Raw genomic sequence first — 21,738 nt, 5'->3', positions numbered from 1 at the left:
CACTGAGCCACGCTGCTTCTCTAAGTAACAAGATCATCGTAGGCACTTGTCTGCTGTGTGACTGCGGGCAAGTCGCTTCACTTCTCTGTGCCTCAGTTACTTCATCTGTAAAATGAGGATGAAGATGGTGAGCCCCACATGGGACAACCTGACGACCTTGTATCAACCCCAGCATTTAGAACAGCGCTCAGCACAGAGTAAGCGCTTAACAAATACTCTCCTCATCCGCCGCGTTAAAGAGAGGGGTGAGCCGGGGGCAGTGTATGTTGTCGAGAATTTATTTTGGGTCAGAAGAGGGGTGGTTGGGGGTCGGGGGTGGACCCCCCATGGGTGAGGCGTTACTGTTGGATCCTGCGGATGGACTGGATTTGTCCCGTGGAGGCCTGAGTCCCCAGCTCGCTGTATTTGCGGAATTCTCCTCCATGGCGAGCCTTCTCCAGGATGTACTGGAAGCCACGGTAGCCAGGGTATTGATAGGCCACCCACCTGGACCAGAGGAAAAAAATAATAATTATGGTCTGTGTTAAGCATTTATTACGGCCTAATAATAATAACGGCATTTATTAAGCACTTCCTATGAGCAAAGCACTGTTCTAAGCACTGGGGAGGTTACAAGGTGATCAGGTTGCCCCACATGGGGCTCACAGTCTTCATCCCCATTTTCCAGATGAGGTAACTGAGGCCCAGAGAAGTGAAGTAACCCGCCCAACGTCACCCAGCTGACAATTGGCAGAGCCGGGATTTGCACCCCTGACCTCTGACTCCAAAGCCCGGGCTCTTTCCACTGAACCACGCTGCTTCTCTGTGGGCTTGGGAGTCAGAGGTCGAGGGTTCTAATCCCGGATTCCTCACTTATCCTGGCTCTGCCAATTGTCAGCTGTGTGACTTGGGGCAAGTCACTTAACTTTTCTGTGCCTCAGTTACCTCATCTGGAAAATGGGGATGAAGACTGTGAGCCCCACGTGGGACACTCTGGTCACCTTGTAATAATAATAATAATGATGGCATTTATTAAGTGCTTTCTATGTGCAAATCACTGTTCTAAGCACTGGGGAGGTTACAAGGTGATCAGGTAAAATCCCCATTTTACAGTTGAGGGAACTGAGGCCCAGAGAAGTGAAGTGACTTGCCCAAAGTCACCCAGCTGACAGTTGGCAGAGCTGGGATTTGAACCCATGACCTCTGACTCCAAAGCCCAGGCTCTTGCCACTGAGCCACGCTGCTGCTCACTGCTTAACAAATGCCATTATTGTTATTATTATTGTCTTCTGTGTGACCTTGAACAAGTCATTCAACTGCTCTATGCCTCAGTGATTAGAATCCACGTTCTTTGACTTCGCCCACCCTTAATTCATTAGGCCGCACTGCTTCTCCCCCTAACTATTTTTCCATGAACCGCCCCGTCTCCCCTCTCCCAGCATCATATCCAAGACTCCCGACGCCTCCAGCTCCTGTCCCAGGGCCTTGCCTCTAACCCCACCTCCAAGCCCCCATCTCCCCTCTCCTCTATTTCTATTAATGTTTGTCTCCCCCTCTAGACAGTAAGCTCATTGAGGGCAGGGAATGTGTCTGTTTACTGTTGTATTGTCATAATAATAATAATAATTATTACTATTATTCCCCCCATCTTACCTCCTTCCCTGCCCCACATAATCATCATCATCAATCGTATTTATTGAGCGCTTACTATGTGCAGAGCACTGTACTAAGTGCTTGGGAAGTACAAATTGGCAACATATAGAGACAGTCCCTACCCAACAGTGGGCTCACAGTCTAAAATGGGGAGACAGAGAACAAAACCAAACATACTAACAAAATAAAATAAATAGAATAGATATGTACAAGTAAAATAAATAAATAAATAAATAAATAGAGTAACAAATATGTACAAACATATATACGTATATACAGGATATATACATATATACAGGATATATACATATATGCATATATAGATGTATCTATATACATATATAGATGAGGTCACTGAGGCCCATAGAAGACAAGTGACCTGCCCAGGGTCACCCGGCAGCACCTGTATATATGTATATATGTTTGTACATATTTGCCATCATCATCATCATATTTATTACTCTATTTATTTTACTTGTATATATCTATTCTATTTATTTTATTTTGTTAGTATGTTTGGTTTTGTTCTCTGTCTCCCCCTTTTAGACTGTGAACCCATTGTTGGGTAGGGACTGTCTCTATATGTTGCCAATTTGTACTTCCCAAGCGCTTAGTACAGTGCTCTGCACATTGTAAGCGCTCAATAAATACGATTGATGATGATGATGATGATGATGAATAATAATAATGGCATTTGTTAGGCGCCTACTATGTGTGAAGCACTGTTCTAAGCGCTGGGGTGGATACAAAGTGATCAGCCCCCTCGTCCCCCTCTCCATCCCCCCCATCTTACCCCCTTCCCTTCCCCACAGCACCTGTATATAGCTATAGATGTTTGTACATATTTATTACTCTATTCATTTATTTATTTTACTTGTACATATCTATTCTATTTATTTTATTTTGTAAGCATGTTTGGTTTTGTCTCCCCTTTTTAGACTGTGAGCCCACTATTGGGTAGGGACTGTCTCTATATGTTGCCAACTTGTACTTCCCAAGCGTTCAGTACAGTGCTCTGCACACAGTAAGCGCTCAATAAATACGATTGATGATGATGATGATGATCAGCTTGTCCCACGTGGGGCTCACAGTCTTAATCCCCATTTTCCAGATGAGGTCACTGAGGCCCAGAGAAGTTAAGTGACTTGCCCAAAGTCACCCAGCTGACAAGCGGCGGAGCCGGGATTAGAACCCATGACCTCAGACTCCCAAAGCCGGGCTCTTTCCACTTGGCCATGCTGCTTCCCTTCCAAGCGTTTAGTACAGTGCTCTGCACACAGTAGGCACTCCTGGGAGTCTGAAGGTCATGGGTTCTAATCCAGGCTCTGCCAGTTGACTGCTGTGTAACCTTGGACAAGTCACCTCTCTTCTCTATGCCTCAGTGATCTCATCGGGAAAATGGGGATTAGGACTGTGAGCCCCATGCGGGACAGGGACTGTGTCCAACCTGATTTGCTTATATCCACCTCAGCGCTTAGTACAGTGCCTGGCGTACAGTAAAGCCCTTAACAAATTCCACAATACCACAATTAGCATGGTTTAGTGGAAAGAACACAGGCCTGGGAGGTCCTGGGTTCTAATTCCATCTCTGCCACTTGTGTGCTGTGTGACCTTGGGCAAGCCACTTAACATAATGATAATAAAAATGGTTTTTGTTAAGAGCTTACCATGTGCCATGTACTGTACTAAGCACTGGGGTGGATACAAGCAAATCCACCAACAGTGTGGTTTAGTGGAAAGAGTCCGGGCTTGAGAGTCAAAGGTCATGGGTTCTAATCCCGGCTCTGCCACTTCATCATCATCAATCGTATTTATTGAGCGCTTACTATGTGCAGAGCACTGTACTAAGCGCTTGGGAAGTACAAGTTGGCAACATATAGAGACAGTCCCTACCCAGCAGTGGGCTCACAGTCTAAAAGGGGGAGACAGAGAACAAAACCAAACATACTAACAAAATAAATAGAATAGATATGTACAAGTAAAATAGAGTAGAGTAATAAATAGAGTAATAATAGAGTAGAGTAATAGAGTAATAATAATACACTTAATAATAATGATAATAAAAACGGTTTTTGTTAAGAGCTTACCATGTGCCATGTACTGTACTAAGCGCTGGGGTGGATACAAGCAAATCCACCAGCAGCGTGGTTTAGTGGAAAGAGCCTGGGCTTGGGAGTCAAAGGTCATGGGTTCTAATCCCGGCTCTGCCACTTGTCAGTTGTGTGACTTTGGACAAGTCACTTTGCTTCTCTGTGCCTCAGTTACCTCATCTGTAAAATGGGGATTAATCAATCAATCAATCAATCAATTATATTTATTGAGCGCTTACTGTGTGCAGAGCACTGTACTAAGCGCTTGGGAAGTACAAGTCGGCAACATATAGAGACGGTCCCTACCCAACAGTGGGCTCACAGTCTCTAGATTAAGACTGTGAGCCCCTTGTGGGACAACCTGCTGACCTTGTATCTACCCCAGTGCTTAGAACAGTGCTTGGCACATAGTAAGCACTTAACAAATACCATTATTATTATTATTATTATATAAGTAAATCGAGTTGGACACAGTCTCTGTCCCAGGTGGGGTTTACAGTCTCAATCCCCATTTTACAGTTGAGGTAATTGAGGCACAGAGAAGTAAAGTAACTTTCCCGAGGTCACAAAGCAGACAAATGGTGGAACTGGGATTAGGACCCATGATCTCCTGACCCCACGTCCTACCTACTATGCCATGCTGCTTCTCAGTGTGCTTTTCTGTGCCTCAGTTCCCTCATCTGTAAAATGGGGATGAAGACTGTGAGCCCCACACGGGACAACCTGATGACCTTGGATCTCCCCCAGCGCTTAGAACAGTGCTTGGCACATAGTAAGCGCTTAACAAATACCATCATTATTATGCAATTATATGAATTTGAAAAATACGAATTTAATTATGAAATTATTGTGAATGAATGGGGATGAAGACTGTGAGCCCCACGTGGGACAACCTGATGACCTTGGATCTCCCCGAGCACTTAGAACAGTGCTTGGCACATAGTAAGCGCTTAACAAATACCATCATTATTATGCAATTATATGAATTTGAAAAATACGAATTTAATTATGAAATTATTATGAATGAATGGTAATGAGGACTGTGAGCCCCACGTGGGACAACCTGATGACCTTGGATCTCCCCCAGCGCTTAGATCAATCGATCAATCAATCGTATTTATTGAGCACTTGCTGTGTGCAAAGCACTGTACTAAGTGCTTGGGAAGTACAAGTTGGCAACATATAGAGACAGTCCCTACCCAACAGTGGGCTCACAGCACTTAACAAATGCCATCATTATTATGAAATTATATGAACTTGAAAAATACGAATTTAATTATGAAATTATTATGAATGAATGGGGATGCAGACTGTGAGCCCCACACGGGACAACCTGATGACCTTGGATCTCCCCCAGCGTTTAGAACAGTGCTTGGCACATAGTAAGCACTTAACAAATACCATCATTATTATGAAATTATATGAATTTGAAAAATACGAATTTAATTATGAAATTATTGTGAATGAATGGGGATGAATCAATCAATCAATCGTATTTATTGAGCGCTTACTGTGTGCAGAGCACTGTACTAAGCACTTGGGAAGTCCAAGTTGGCAACATAGAGAGACGGTGGGCTAGAGACAGTGGGCTCACAGTCTAAAAGGGAGAGACAGAGAAGAAAACCAATCATACTAACAAAATAAAATAAATAGAATAGATATGTACAAGACTGAATGAATGCGGATGAAGACTGTGAGCCCCACGTGGGACATCCTGATGACCTTGGATCTCCCCCAGCGCTTAGAACAGTGCTTGGCACATAGTAAGCGCTTAACAAATGCCATCATTATTATGAAATTATATGAATTTGAAAAATACGAATTTAATTATGAAATTATTATGAATGAATGGGGATGAATCAATCAATCGTATTTATTGAGCACTTACTGTGTGCAGAGCACTGTACTAAGCACTTGGGAAGTACAAGTTGGCAACATATAGAGACAGTCCCCACCCAACAGTGGGCTCACAGTCTAAAAAGGGGAGACAGAGAACAAAACCAAACATACTAACAAAATAAAATAAATAGAATAGATATGTACAAGCCTGAATGAATGGGGATGAAGACTGTGAGCCCCACGTGGGACAACCTGATGACCTTGGATCTCCCCCAGCGCTTAGAACAGTGCTTGGCACATAGTAAGCAGCGGAGAAGCAGCATGGCTCAGTGGAAAGAGCCCGGGCTTTGGAGTCAGAGGTATGGGTTCAAATCCCAGCTCCGCCACTTGTCAGCTGTGTGACTTCGGGCAAGTCATTTAACTTCTCTGTGCCTCAGTTACCTCATCTGAAAAATGGGGATTAAATACTGTGTGCCCCCGTGGGACAACCTGATCACCTTGTGACCTCCCCAGAGCTTAGAACAGTGCTTTGCACATAGTAAGCGCTTAACAAATGCCATTATTATTATTATTATAGTAAGCGCTTAACAAATACCATCATTACTATGTTATATGAATTTGAAAAGTACAAATTCAGTTATGAAGTTATTAAGAAGGAATGACCCCTCCAGCTCACTATCTCTCTGTCTCAGGCCTTGTCCCCGTCCCCAGGCCCCATCTCTTTGCCCCCCAAAGCCCCTCGCCCCCCACCCGAGACCCCCGCGGGACTTACGCTCCGGAGCTGACCATGAGGGAGCCTACAACGCCGCTGGGCCAGCCCATGGCGGGCAGAGATGGGTAGTCATCCCTCAACTCAAACTTGCCACCCTGGAAGTTCTCCCGCTCAAACAACGTCACTCGGCTGTCACTGTGGTTCTGCAGAGAGTGAAAACGGGGCGGGGGTTAGCGGAAGACCCTCTCCCCCGGCCTCCTGGACAACTCTTCCCGCTTCCGGTGATAATCATCATCATGGTGGCTCAGGGGAAAGAGCCCTGGCTTTGGAGTCAGAGGTCATGGGTTCAAATCCCGCCAATTGTCGGCTGCGGGGGGACTTTGGGCAAGTCACTTCACTTCTCTGGGCCTCAGTTCCCTCATCTGTAAAATGGGGATTAAGACTGTGAGCCCCCCTTGGGACAAACTGATCACCTTGCAGCCTCCCCAGCGCTTAGAACAGGGCTTTGCACATAGTAAGCACTTAATAAATGCCATCGTTATTATTATTATTATTCTCTGTGCCTCAGTTACCTCATCTGTCAAATGGGAATGAAGACTGTAAGCCCCACCTGGGACAACCTGCTTACCTTTTATCTAGCCCAGGGTTTAGAACAGTGCTCAGCACATAGTAAATGCTTAGCAAATACCATCATTATTATTCTCTGTACCTCAGTTACCTCATCTGTAAAAAAATGGGGGATTAAGAATGTGAGCCCAATGTGGGAAAGGGATCATGTCCAACTTGACCAACTTGTATCTACCCCGGCACTTAGAACAGTATTTGGCACATAGTAAATGCTTAATAAGTACCATTATCATTATTATTGTTATTATTATTATGGTATTTGTTAAGCTGTTACCATGACCATGCACTGTTCTAAGCACTGGGGTAGATACAAGGTCATCAGGATGTCCTACATGGGTCTCACAGTCTTCATCCCCATTTGACAGATGTGGGAACTGAGGCCTAGAGAATTCATTCAGTCATATTTATTGAGCATTTACCGTGTGCAGAGCACTGTATGAAGCGCTTGAGCACTGTGTCTGTGAATCGATAATAAATAATAATAATAATGGTATTTACTAAGTGCTTTTTAGGTGCCAAACACTGTCATCCCCATTTGACAGATACGGGAACTGAGGCCCAGAGAATAATAATAATAATAATAATGGCATTTATTAAGCACTTACTATGTGCAAAGCACTGTTCTAAGCGCTGGGGAGGTTACAAGGGGATCAGGTTGTCCCAAGGGGGGCTCCCAGTCTTAATCCCCATTTTACAGATGAGGTAACTGAGGCCCAGAGAAGTTAAGTGACTTGCCCAAGGTCACACAGCAGACATGTGGCAGAGCCGGGATTCGAACCCCTGACCTCTGACTTCAAAGCCCGGGCTCTTTCCACTGAGCCACGCTGCTTCTCTTGAGAAGTGAAGTGAAGTGACTTCTCCAAGGTCACACAGCCAACGAGTGGTGGAGCCGGGTCTCGAGGAGGGGAAGGGATCGGGGGTCAGGGGTTGGGGAAGAGCAGGGCCCAGAAGGAGATGAGCACGGGGAAGCAGGTGGCGGGGGACAGGGAGGGTCCTGGGGGGTGTTGGGTTTTGGGGGGCAGAGCTCACCGCACATTGCAGGAGCCGGAACGAGAGCAATTTGTCAGTGTGGTAGCCGCTGCTTCCACTCCAGGCCAACCAGCACGGGTAGTCGCCCCTCTCCAGGATAAACTGTTGGCCCTGGAAATCCGGGTGCTCGAAGCCCACCCAGCTGGAGAGAGAAAGAGCATAAGAGGGGTCGGCTGCAGGGAGGGGACCCCTTCCCGCCTCCCATCAATTCGGAGGATGGAGAGCAGCTGTCGTCGGGAAGACACACGTAAATCTGTTGCCGCATTGTACTTTCCAAGCGCTTAGTACAGTGCTCTGCCTACAGTAAGCACTCAATAAATATTCTCACTGTACCTCGTTCTCGCCTGTCCCGCCATCGACCCCCGGCCCACGTCCTTCCCCTGGCATGGAATGCCCTCCCTCCACACATCCAAGCTCGCTCTCTTCCTCCCTTCAAAGCCCTACTGAGAGCTCACCTCCTCCAGGAGGCCTTCCCACACTGAGCCCCCCCTTTTCCTCTCCTCCTCCTCAGCCCCTCCACCCTATCTCCTTCCCCTCCCCACAGCACTTGTATATATATTTGTATAGATTTATTACTCTATTTTACTTGTACATATTTACTATTCTATTTATTTTGTTAATGATGTGCATCTAGCTTTAATTCTATTTGTTCCGACGACTTTGACACTCATCTACGTGTTTTATTTTGTTGTCTGCCTCCCCCTTCTAGACTGTGAGCCCATTGTTGGTTAGGGACCATCTCTATATGTTGCCCACTTGTACTTCCCAAGCGCTTAGTCCAGTGCTCTGCACACAGTAAGCGCTCAATAAATATGATTGAATGAATGAATGATTGAGTGAATGAATAAGAGCTAGTCCCGGCTCCTCTACTTATCTGCTGGGTGACCGCTTAACTTCACTGGGCCTCGGTTCCCTCATCTGTAAAATGGGGATGAAGACTGGGAGCCCCACCTGAGACAACCTGATTACTTTGAAATAATAATAGTAATAATAATAATAATAATAATAATAATAATGTTGGCATTTGTTAAGCACTTACTATGTACCAAGCACTGTTCTAAGCGCTGGGGTAGATACAAGGTTCAGGTTGTTCCACGTGGGGGTCACAGTCTTAATCCCCATTTTCCAGATGAGGTAACTGAGGCACAGAGAAGTGAAGTGACTTGCCCAAAGTCACACAGCTGACAGGTGGCAGGGCTGGGATTAGAACCCATGACCTCTGACTCCCAAGCCTGGGGTCTTTCCACTAAGCCATGCTGATAATGATGATGATATTTGTTAAGTGCTTCCTATGTGTGAAGCACTGTTCTAAGTGCTGGGGGGACACAAAGTGATCAGGTTGTTCCACATGGGGCTCACAATCTTAATCCCCATTTTACAGATAAGGTAGCTGAGGCACAGAGAACTTAAGTGACTTGCCCAAAGTCACACTGCTGACAATTGGCAGAGGCAGGGTTTGAACCCATGACCTCTGACTCCAAAGCCCGGGCTCTTTCCACTGAGCCACTCCCAGAGCTTAGAACACTGCTTGGCACATAGTAACGGCTTAACAAATACCATCATTATTATTATTGAAGCTCGTTGTGATCAGGGAATTCATTCGATCATATTTATTGAGCGCCTACTGTGTGCAGAGCACTGTACAAAGCGCTTGAGCACTGTGTCTGTTAATTGATAATAAATAATAATAATAATGGTATTCGTTAAGTGCTTATTATGTTCCAAGCACTGTTTTAAGCGCTGGAGTAGATACAATGTCAACAGATTGTCCCACGTGGGGTTCACAGACTCAACCCCCGTTTTACAGATGAGGTAACTGAGGCCCAGAGAAGTTAAGTGGCTTGCCCGAGGTCACACAGCAGACAAGTGGCGGAGCCAGGGTTCGAACCCAAGTCCTCCTGACTCCCAAGCCCTGGCTCTTCCCACTAAGCCATGCTGCTTCTCTATTGTACTGTCCTCTCCCGAGCACTTAGTACACACAGTAAGTGCTCAGTAAATAATAATAATAATAATAATAATCATGGCATTTGTTAAGGGCTTACTATGTGCAAAGCACTGTTCTAAGCGCTGGGGAGGATACAAGGTGATCAGATTGTCCCGTGTGGGGCTCACAGTCTAATCCCTATTTTACAGATGAGGTCACTGAGGCACAGAGAAGCTAAGTGACTTGCCCATGTCACACAGCTGATAATTGGCAGAGCCGGGATTTGAACCCATGACTTAATAATAATAATAATAATGTTGGTATTTGTTAAGCGCTTACTATGTGCAAAGCACTGTTCTAAGCGCTGGGGTAGAAACAAGGTAATCAGGTTGTCCCACGAGGGGCTCACAGTCTTCATCCCCATTTTACAGATGACGGAACTGAGGCCCAGAGAAGTGAAGTGATTTGCCCAAAGTCACACACCTGACAAGTGGCAGAGGTGGGATTTGAACCCACGGCCTCTGACTCCAAAGCCTGGGCTCTTTCCACTGAGCCACGCTGCTTCTGACTGAATGAATGAATACGACTGAATGAATGAATGACAACTCCTCATCATTGCCTTTGAAGCTGTCCATCCCCTTGCCCCCTTCTACCTCACTTCCCTCCTCTCCTTCTCCCTCCCAGCCCGCACACCCCGCGCCTCTGGTGCCGCTACCCTTCTCCCTGGGCCTCCAGCTCGCTTGTCCTGCCTTCGACCCCTGGCCCACGTCCCGCCTCTGGCCTGGAAAGCCCTCCCTCCTCAAATCCCACAGACAATGACTCTCCCCACCTCCAAAGCTTTAATGAAGGCCCACCTTCTCCCAGAGGACTTCCCAAGCGCTTAGTACAGTGCTCTGCACACAGTAAGCACTCAATAAGATTGATTGATTGATTCCCAGACTAACCCCAGTTTTCCTCTTCTCCCACTCCCTTCTGCATTGCCCTGGCTTGTTCCCTTTCTTCATCCCCCCGCCCCCAACACACACACCACCAGCCCCTCACCACTTATGTCCACATCTGTCATCCATTTATCTGTGTTGAGCCCGTTGTTGGGTAGGGACCATCTCTATATGTTGCCAACTTGTACTTCCCAAGCGCTTAGTACAGTGCTCTGCACACAGTAAGTGCTCAATAAATACGAGTGAATGGATGAATGAATGTCTTTCCCTCTAACCCCAACTCTAGACTGTGAGCTCATTGTGGGCAGATACTGTCACTGTTTATTGTTGTATGGTTCCTTCCCAAGCGCTTTAGTCCAGCGCTCTGCACAAAGAAAGCGCTCAATAAATAGTAATAACAACGGTATTTGTTAAGTGCTTACTACGTGCCAAGCATTGTTCTAAACTCTAGGGTAGATACAAGGTCATCAGGTTGTCCCACGTGGGGCTCTGGAGTCGATACAAGGTCATCAGGTTGTCCCACGTGGGGCTCACAGTCTTCATCCCAATTTTACAGATGAGGCCCAGAGAAGTGAAGTGACTTGCCCAAGGTCACCCCGCAGACAAGTGGCAGAGTCGGGATTAGAACCCAGGTCCTCTGACTCCCAAGCCCAGGCTCTTTCCACTAAACCGCGCTGAATGAGAAGCACTTGACAAATACCATCATCACTATTAGTGTTATAGTTATTACTTATATAGTTATTATTATATTAACTATCAGATGAGACTATATATTAACTATATAATATCTATATAATATATTATAGTTATTATTGTTATAGTTACTATTATTAACAGTCTTCTAGAACAGTCTTCTAGACTGTGAGCCCACTGGTGGGTAGGGACTGTCTCTATATGTTGCCAACTGGTACTTCCCAAGCGCTTAGTACAGTGCTCTGCACACAGTAGGCGCTCAATAAATACGATTGATTGATTAATAAAAAAAAGTGTCACTCACGCGCCACTCTCCACCTTGACGGAGCGGACCCTACGAAAACCACTGTGTTCCTGCATGCTGGGACAGTCTCCGATCAGCTCGTAGCGGCGACCCTGGAAGCCCTCTTCTTCCCAGAGGGTCAGGCGGGCCGGCCCCGAGTCCTGCGGGGACAAGCTGCTCATCTTGCTGATATGCTCCTGCTAGGAATGATGGCGTTTCTTAAACGCTTACTCGGTGCCAAACACTGTTCTAAGCGCTAGAACAGATACAACTCCATCAGGTTGCCCCATGGCGGGCTCACACTGTAAATCCCCATTTTGCAGAGGAGGCAACTGAGGCCCAGAGAAGTAAAGTGGCTTGCCCAAGATCACACAGCAGACCTGTGGTGGAGCCGGCATTCGAACCCATGACCTCTGACTCCCAAGCCCGGGCTCTTTCCGCTGAGCCACTCTGCTTCCCGTAATAATTATGATATTTCTATGTGCCAGACACTGTACTAAGCACTGGGGTGGATACAAGCAAATCGAGACGGACTCGGTCCCTATCCCCCCGGGGGACTCACAGTCTCAACCCCCGTTTTACAGATGAGGTCACTGAGCCCAGAGAAGTGAAGTGACTTGCCCAAGGTCACACAGCAGTGTCAAGCACTGTTCTAAGCGCTGGAGTAGATGCAAGGTTATCAGGTTGTCCCACGTGGGGCTCACAGTCCTAATCCCCATTTTACAGAGGAGGTCACTGAGGCCCAGGAAAGTGAGCTGACTTGCCCAAGGTCACACAGCAGACAAGTGGCGGAGCGGGGACGAGAACGCACGCCCTCTGACTCCCAAACCTGCGTTGTCGACACTAGGCCACGCTGATAGAGCCCGGGCCTGGGCATCAGAAGGTTATGGGTTCTAATCCCTCCTCTGCCACTTACCAGCTGTGTGACCTTGGACAAGTCACTTAACTTTTCTGTGCCTCAGTGACCTCATCTGTAAAATGGGGCTGAAGCCTATGAGCCCCACATGGGACAACCTGATCACCTTGTATCCTCCCCAGCGCTTAGAACAGTGCTTTGCACATAGTAAGCGCTTAACAAATGCCATTCTTCTTCTTCTTCTTCTTCTTCTTATTATTATTATTATTCCCTGGGCCTCAGTTACCTCCTCTGTAAAATGGGGATTAGGACTGTGAGCCCCACGTGGGACAACCTGCTAACCTTGCATCTACCCCAGCGCTTAGAACAGTGCTTGACACATAGTAAGTGCTTAAGAAATACTATAATTTCTATATTATACTATGAGAAGCAGCATGGCTCAATGGAAAGAGCCCAGGCTTGGGATTCAGAGATCATGGGTTCTAATCCCGGCTCTGCCATTTACCAACTGTGTGACCTTGAGCAAGTCACTTAACTATTCTGTGCCTCAGTGACCTCACCTGTAAAATGGGGCTGAAGCCCGTGAGCCCCACGTGGGACAACCTGATCACCTTGTATCCTCCCCAGCGCTTAGAACAGTGCTTTGCATGTAGTAAGCACTTAACAAATGCCATTATTATTATTATTATTATTATTATTCTCTGGTCCTCAGTTACCTCCTCTGTAAAATGAGGATTAGGACTGTGAGCCCCACGTGGGACAACCTGATCACCTTGTATCCTCCCCAGCGCTTAGAACAGTGCTTTGCACATAGTAAGCACTTAACAAATGCCATTATTATTATTATTATTATTATTATTATTATTATTCCCCAGGCCTCAGTTACCTCCTCTGTAAAATGAGGATTAGGACTGTGAGCCTCACGTGGGACAACCTGATGAGGTTGCATCTACCCCAGCGCTTAGAACAGTGCTTGACACATAGTAAGCACTTAGGAAATACTATAATTATTATTATCATTATCAACCCCAGTCCATCCAGCCCCATTCACCCCGCTCACCCAACTCAGCCCCTCCTCCAATTCAGGCCCACCTCACCCCAGACCCCACGAAGTCAGCCTCGCACGCCCCCAACCTCCTCCTTCCCCAGCTCAGCCCTGCCCGGGCCTCCCACCCACATCAATCAATCAATCAATCAATCAATCGTATTTATTGAGCGCTTACTATGTGCAGAGCACTGTACTAAGCGCTTGGGAAGTACAAATTGGCAACACATAGAGACAGTCCCTACCCAACAGTGGGCTCACAGTCTAAAAGGGGGAGACAGAGAACAGAACCAAACATACCAACAAAATAAAATAGGATAGAAATGTACAAGTAAAATAAATAAATAAATAAACATCTATCATTATTTTATTTGTACATATCTATTCTATTTATTTCATTTTGTTAGTATGTTTGGTTTTGTTCTCTGTCTCCCCCTTTTAGACTGTGAGCCCACTGTTGGGTAGGGACTGTCTCTATAGGTTGCCAATTTGTACTTCCCAAGTGCTTCGTACAGTGCTCTGCACATAGTAAGCGCTCAATAAATACGATTGATGATGGTGATCTATCAAGCCCCCCGAACGCCCCCCAAACTCCAGATCTCCCAAACCCGGACCCCCGCCAGACTCACGACCTTCGGTGGGCGCATCAGCCGGGGGCTACAAGCTAAGTGCAGGCCTGGCCTGCTGGGCTTTTATACCCGGGCACCTCCCTTGCCACCCCCCGGCTAAGTGCTGATTCCTGCAGACCACCAGGAAGACCCCCCTCCCTCCATCCCTCTCCCCCCACCCCCCGACCCCGTCTAAAAAAGCAAAATGCTGAGCTCCGGGCTGGACCGACACAAAGGCCAGCCGGCTGACACGGCGGTTCTTTTCTTCCTCCACGGGATGCCGGGACGTGTCCGGGAGACGATTGACCCCCTGACCGAAGCGGCTTCCCGGGGTCACTGGAGTCATCCCCCCGCCTCCGAGCTGCCCACCCTTCCCCTGGACCAAACAGCTTTAGTGGCCTACTGGCTAAGCAGCGTGGCTTAGTGGAAAAAACCCGCGCTTGGGAGTCGGAGGTCGTGGCTTCTAATCCCATCTCTGCCGCTTATCAGCTGGGTGACCTTGGGCAAGTCACTTCCCTTCTCTGGGCCTCAGTGACCTCATCTGGAAAATGGGGATGAAGACTGTGAGCCCCACGTGAGACAACCTGATGATCCTGTATCTATCCCAGGGCTTAGAACGGTGCTTGGCCCGTCGTAAACGCTTAACAAATACCATCATCATCATCAATCGTATTTATTGAGGGCTTAGTGTGTGCAGAGCACTGTACTAAGCGCTTGGGAAGTACAAGTTGGCAACATATAGAGACAATCCCTACCCAACAGTGGGCTCACATTATTAAGCACTTAGTACAGCAGCGTGGCTCAGTGGAAAGAGCACTTTGGAGTCAGAGGTCATGGGTTCAAATCCCGGCCCTGCCAATTGTCAGCTGTGTGACTTTGGGCAAGTCACTTCACTTCTCTGGGCCTCAGTGACCTCATCTGGAAAATGGGGATGAAAACCGTGAGCCCCACGTGAGACAACCTGATGATCTTGTATCTACCCCGGAGCTTAGGACAGTGCTTGGCCCATCCTAAGCACTTAACAAATACCATCATTATTAAGCGCTTAGTCCAGCAGCGTGGCTCAGTGGAAAGAACACTTTGGAGTCAGAGGTCGTGGGTTCAAATCCCGACCCTGCCAATTGTCAGCTGTGTGACTTTGGGCAAGTCACTTCACTTCTCTGGGCCTCAGTGACCTCATCTGTAAAATGGGGATGAAAACTGTGAGCCCCACGTGAGACAACCTGATGATCTTGTATCTACCCTGGAGCTTAGAACAGTGCTTGGCCCATCGTAAGCGCTTAACAAATACCATCATTAGTAAGCGCTTAGTACAGCAGCGTGGCTCAGTGGAAAGAGCACTTTGGAGTCAGAGGTCGTGGGTTCAAATCCCGGCCCTGCCAATTGTCAGCTGTGTGACTTTGGGCAAGTCACTTCACTTCTCTGGGCCTCAGTGACCTCATCTGGAAAATGGGGATGAAAACTGTTAGCCCCACGTGAGACAACCTGATGATCTTGTATCTACCCCAGAGCTTAGAACACTGCTTGGCACATCGTAAGCGCTTAACAAATACCATCATTATTAAGCGCTTAGTACAGCAGCGTGGCTCAGTGGAAAGAGCACTTTGGAGTCTTTTAGACTGTGAGCCCACTGTTGGGTAGGGACTGTCTCTATATGTTGCCAACTTGTACTTCCCAAGCGCTTAGTACAGTGCTCTGCACACAGTAAGCACTCAATAAATACAACTGATGACGATTTGGAGTCAGAGGTCATGGGTTCAAATCCCGGCCCTGCCAATTGTCAGCTGTGTGACTTTGGGCAAGTCACTTAACTTCTCTGGGCCTCAGTGACCTCATCTGTAAATTGGGAAGGAAGAATGTGAGCCCCCTGTGGGACAACCTGATCACCTTGTATCCTTCCCAGAGCTTAGAACAGTGCTTTGCACATAGTAAGCACTTAACAAATGCCATTATTATTACCCCAGAGCTGATAAAAGTGCTGGCACATCATAATTGCTTAACAAATGCCATTATTATTAAGCGCTTAGTACAGTACTCTGCACAAAGTAAGCACTCAATAAATATGATTGAATGAATTAATGAACGAATGAAGTCTCTCCTCTTGGCGCTCCTGCGTTCAAGGTTCAAGGGTTCAGTCTGCCTGCCTTAGGAGGTCTCTCTCTAACCCTCCTCCCTCCAAACATTTTGCCTCTCAAGGAGGGCCTGGGGTGGGCAAGGGGGTCTCGAAGATTAGCCTTCCATCCCTCAGTTGCCTTCGACACTGTCGACCACCTCCTTCTCCTGGAAATATTATCCAACCTCGGCTTCACTGACATTGTCCTCCCCTGGTTCTCCTCCTAACTTTCTGGCTGCTCATTCTCTGTCTCTTTCATGGGCTACTCCTCTGCTTCAGTCATTGTGTCTATCTTATTTATTGAGCACTCACTGCGTGCAAAGCACTGTACTAAGCACTGTACTCCCTTCAAGGCCCTGCTGAGAGCTCACCTCCTCCAGGAGGCCTTCCCAGACTGAGCCCCTTCCTTCCTCTCCCCCTCGTCCCCCTCGCCATCCCCCCCATCTTACCTCCTTCCCTTCCCGACAGCACCTGTATATATGTATATATGTCTGTACATATTTTTTTACTCTATTTATTTATTTATTTTATTTGTACATATCTATTCTATTTATTTTATTTTGTTAGTATGTTTGGTTTTGTTCTCTGTCTCCCCCTTTTAGACTGTGAGCCCACTGTTGGGTAGGGACTGTCTCTATATGTTGCCAATTTGTACTTCCCAAGCGCTTAGTACAGTGCTCTGCACATAGTAAGCGCTCAATAAATACGATTGATGATGATGATGATGATGAGAGTTCAATAGAACAATAAACCAGACACATTCCCTACCCACCATGAGCTTACAACCTAGAGGGGGAGATACACGTGAATACAAATAAATAAATTACAGATATGGACATAAGCACTTAGTACAGTGCTCCGTGCACAATAAGCACTCAATAGAGAAGTAGCGTGGCTCAGTGGAAAGAGCACGAGCTTTGGAGTCAGAGGTCATGGGTTCAAATCCCGGTTCCACCAACTGTCAGTTGTGTGACTTTGGACAAGTCACTTAACTTCTCTATGCCTCAGTTCCCTCATCTGTAAAATGGGGATCATCATCATCATCATCAATCGTATTTATTGAGCACTTACTATGTGCAGAGCACTGTACTAAGCGCTTGGGAAGTACAAATTGGCAACATATAGAGACAGTCCCTACCCAACAGTGGGCTCACAGTCTAAAAGGGGGATGAAGACTGTGAGCCCCCCGGGGGACAACCTTATCACCTTGTATCCTCCCCAGCACTTAGAACAGTGCTTTGCACATAGTAAGTGCTTAATAAAGTGCCATTATTATAATAAATTCATTCAATCATAGTTATTAAGAGATTACTGTGGGCAGAGCACTGTACTGTACTAATCCAATGGCTCCTACTCCATCCTAATCCTCCTCAGCCTCTCAGCTGCCTTTGATATTGTAGACCATCCCCTTCTCCTCAATGCACTATCCAATATTCATTCATTCATTCATTCAATCGCATTTATTGAGCACTTACTGTGTGCAGAACACTGTACTAAGCGCTTGGGAAGTACAAGTTGGCAACATATAGAGACAGTCCCTACCCAACAACGGGCTCACAGTCTAGAAGGGGGAGACAGACAACGAAACGAAACATGTGGACAGGTGTCAAGTCGTCAGAACAAATAGAATTAAAGCTGAATGCACAACGTTAACAAAATACTAATAATAATAATGGCATTTGTTAAGCGCTTACTATGTGCCTGGCACTGTACTAAGCATGGGGCACTGTATTAAGTGCTGGAACCTTGGCTTCACTGACTCCGTCCTCTCCTGGTTCTCCTCTTATCTCTCTGGCTGCTCATTCTCAATCTCCTTTGTGGGCTCCTCCTCCCCCTCCCATCCCCTTACTGTAGAGGTTCCTCAAGGGTCAGCTCTTGGTCCCCTCCTCTTCTCCATCTACACTCACTCCCTTGGAGAACGCATTTGCTCCCACAGCTTCGATTATCATCTCTACGCTGATGACACCCAAATCTACATCTCCGCCCCTGCTCTCTCCCCCTCCCTCCAGGCTCGCATTGCCTCCTGCCTTCATGATATCTCTACTTGGATATCCGCCCACCACCTAAAACCTAACATGTCCAAGACAGAGCTCCTTATCTTCCCTCCCAAACCCTGTCCTCTCCCAAACTTTCCCACCACTGTAGACGGTACCACCATTCTCCCCGTCTCACAAGCCTTTAACCTTGGCCTCATCCTTGACTCCTCGCTCTCATTCACCCCACAGATCCAATCTGTCACCAAATCCTGTCTATCCCACCTTCACAATATTGCTAAAATCCACCCTTTCCTCGCCATCCAAACTGCTACCATGTTAGTACAATCACTCATCCTACCCTGACTGGATTGCTGCATCAGCCTCCTTTCTGACCTCCCAACCTCCTGCTTCTGCCCAATCCAGTCCACACTTTTTCATTCATTCATTCAATCATATTTATTGAGTGCTTACTGTGTGCAGAGCACTGTACTAAGCATTTGGGAAGTACAAGTTGGCAATATATAGAGACGTCCCTAGCCAACAATGGGCTCACAGTCTAGGTCACACTTCACTCCATTGCCTTTCTACAGAAACGTTCAGGGCATGTCACCCCCCTCCTCAAAAATCTCCAGTGGTTGCCTATCAACCTCCATATCAAACAAAAACTCCTTACTATTGGCTTTAAAGCCCTCCATCACTTTGCCCCTTCCTGCCTCACCTCCCTTCTCTTCTTCTCCATCCCAGCCCGCACCCTCCGCTCCTCTGGTGCCATTAACCTTCTCACTGGGCCTCGTTCTCGCCAGTCCCGCTGCCGACCCCTGGCCCACGTCCTACCTCTAGCCTGAAGCATCCTCCCTCCTCAAATCCCTCAGACAATCACTCTTCCCCCCTCCAAAGCCCTACTGAAGGCTCACCTCCTCCAAGAGGCCTTCCCAGCCCCCCTTTTCCTCAGCTCCCTCTCCCTTCTGGGTCACCTCGACTCACTCCCTTGGAAGCAGCGTGGCTCAGCGGAAACAGCCCGGGCTTTGGAGTGAGAGGTCATCGGTTCAAATCCCGCGCTGCCACTTGTCAGCTGTGTGACTTTGGGCAAGTCACTTCACTTCTCTGGGCCTCAGTTACCTCATCTGTAAAATGGGGATTAAGACTTTAAGCCCCATGTGGGACAACTGATCACCTTGTAAACTCCCCAGCACTTAGAACGGTGCTATGCACATAGTAAGCGCTTAATAAATGCCAGTATTATTATTATTATTCTCCCATCTCCCTGTCCCACAGCACTTATGTATGTATGGGCATAGCTATAATTCTATTTATTTATATTGATGCCTTTTTACTTGTTTTGATGTCTGTCTCCCCCTGACCCCCAAACTGTAAGCCTGTTGTAGGCAGGGATTATCTCTCTTTATTGCTGTATTGTACTTTCCTAGCACTTAGTACAGTGCTCTGCACACAGTAAGTGCTCAATAAATATGATTGAATGAATGAATCCTAAGCCCATAAATATGATTGAATGAAGTGCTGTGGGGCCCACCCCCTAACTGTGGGGGTCCCTCAAGGCTCCGTTCTGGGCCCCCTTCTATTATCCATCTACACCACTTCCTTGGAGAACTCACTCTTTCCCACAGCTTCAACTACTACCTCTGTGCGGATGATTCCCAAATCTCCATCTCCAACCCTGATCTCTTTTCCTTCTCTGCAATCTTTCATTTCCTCCTGCTTTCAGGACATCGCTACTTGGCTGTCCCACCGACACTCCAAATTTAACACAGCTGAAACAGAATTCCTCATCTTTCCCCCAAAAACCCTGTCCTCCCTGTGACTTTTCTATCACTTAGAAAACACCACCTTTCTCCTTGTCTCTGTATCCTTGGCATTATCCTTGGAGAAGCAGCATTCATTCATTCATTCATTCAATCATATTTATTGAGCGCTTACTGTTGCAGAACACTGTACTAAGCGCTTGGGAAGTACAAGTTGGCAACATATAGAGATGGCCCCTACCCAACAGTGGGCTCACAGTCTAGAAGGGGGAGACAGAGAAAGGCTCAGTGCAAAGAGCTCAGGCTTTGAAGTCAGAAGCCATGGGTTCAAATCCTGGCTCCACCAATTGTCAGCTGTGTGACTTTGGGCAAGTCACTTAACTTCTCTGTGCCTCAGTTGCCGGGGATTAAAACTATGAGCTCCCCATGGGACAACCTGATCACCTTGTAATCTCCCCAGCACTTAGAACAGTGCTTTGCACATAGTAAGCCCTTAACAAATATCATTATTATTATTATTATTATTATTAACTTAGACACAATAGCTCTCATTCAACCCACACAATCAATCAGTCATGAAATTCTGTCAGTTCTATCATTATTCTTGTCATTAGATTTGTTAAGTGCTTACTACGTACCAAGCAATAGCACTGTGGTAGACATACATTAACCGGGTCAGACTCAGTCCCTGTCCTACATGGAGATCACAGCCTAAATAGGAGGGAGAACAGGTATTGAATCTACATTTCTATATGAGGGAACTGAGGCACAGAGAAGTTAAGTGACTTACCCAAGGTCACACAGCGGGAAGCTGGCAGAGCCAGGATTAGAACACCTAATTCAGAGGACCCTGAAGCCTATGCTCTTTCCACTAGGCCATGCTGCTACTCTTTCACAGCTCTAGAATCTGCCCTTCCCTCTCCAAACTGCCACCGTTCTGATCCAAGCACTCGTCATTTCCCACTTTGACTAATGCATCAGCCTCCTTGCTGATGTCCCTGCCTTCCATCTCTCCCCATACTCCACTCTGCTACCTGGATCATTTTTCTAAAAAAAAAAATTCGGTTCATGTTTCCACAGCATGGTTCAGTGGAAAGAGTACGGGCTTTGGAGTCAGAGGTCATGGGTTCAAATCCCGGCTCCACCACTTGTCAGCTGTGTGACTTTGGGCAAGTCACTTAACTTCTCTGGGCCTCAGTTCCCTCATCTGTAAAATGGGGATTAAGACTGTGAGCCCCACTTGGGACAACCTGATCACCTTGTATCCCCCAGCGCTTAGAACAGTGCTTTGCACAGAGTAAACACTTAACAAATACCATCATTATTATTATTATTACTCTTCAAGAATCTCTAGTGGTTGCCCATCCACATCTGCATCAAACAGAAATCCCTTACCTTCTGTGTCACTCTTATACTTGAATTTGTACCCTTAATTCACCCCATTCTCAGCCCCACAGCACCTATGTCATTTATTCATTCAGTCATATTTATTAAGCACTTACTTTGTGAGGAGCACTGTACTAAACGCCTGGGAAGTATAAGTCGGCAACATCTAGAGATGGTCCCTACCCAACAACGGGCTCACGGTCTAGAAGGGGGAGACAGACAACAAA

The 21,738-nt window shown here is 46.9% G+C and overlaps 1 protein-coding gene across 1 annotated transcript; it reads right to left on the bottom strand.

Annotated features, from left to right (window-relative positions):
* Positions 1–274: 274 nt before the first annotated feature.
* CRYBA2 (crystallin beta A2) lies at positions 275–11,949 on the bottom strand. The gene is made up of 4 exons (XM_038750461.1): positions 11,789–11,949; positions 7,930–8,071; positions 6,334–6,476; positions 275–486 (listed from the first exon to the last, which is right to left on the bottom strand). Exons 1-4 carry the CDS (start codon positions 11,947–11,949, stop codon positions 339–341), a joined length of 594 nt encoding a protein of 197 aa, XP_038606389.1. The 3' UTR covers positions 275–338.
* Between the last annotated feature and the right edge of the window lie 9,789 nt (positions 11,950–21,738).

The sequence above is a fragment of the Tachyglossus aculeatus genome, chromosome 1 (genome assembly GCF_015852505.1).
Source record: "Tachyglossus aculeatus isolate mTacAcu1 chromosome 1, mTacAcu1.pri, whole genome shotgun sequence".
Lineage (NCBI taxonomy): Eukaryota > Metazoa > Chordata > Mammalia > Monotremata > Tachyglossidae > Tachyglossus > Tachyglossus aculeatus.
Note: the sequence above shows the minus strand (reverse complement) of the source record. Positions and strands in the feature narration are given on the sequence as shown.

Bases quoted from the DNA above. Each gene is read 5' to 3' on its own strand.
- CRYBA2 (XM_038750461.1), bottom strand. From the start codon at position 11,949: ATGAGCAGCTTGTCCCCGCAGGACTCGGGGCCGGCCCGCCTGACCCTC. The intron at 8,072-11,788 runs GTGAGTGACACT...TTCTCTCTCCAG, and splicing joins GTCAAGGTGGAGAGTGGCGC to CTGGGTGGGCTTCGAGCACC. The intron at 487-6,333 runs GTAAGTCCCGCG...CCTCTGGTCCAG, and splicing joins CTCATGGTCAGCTCCGGAGC to GTGGGTGGCCTATCAATACC.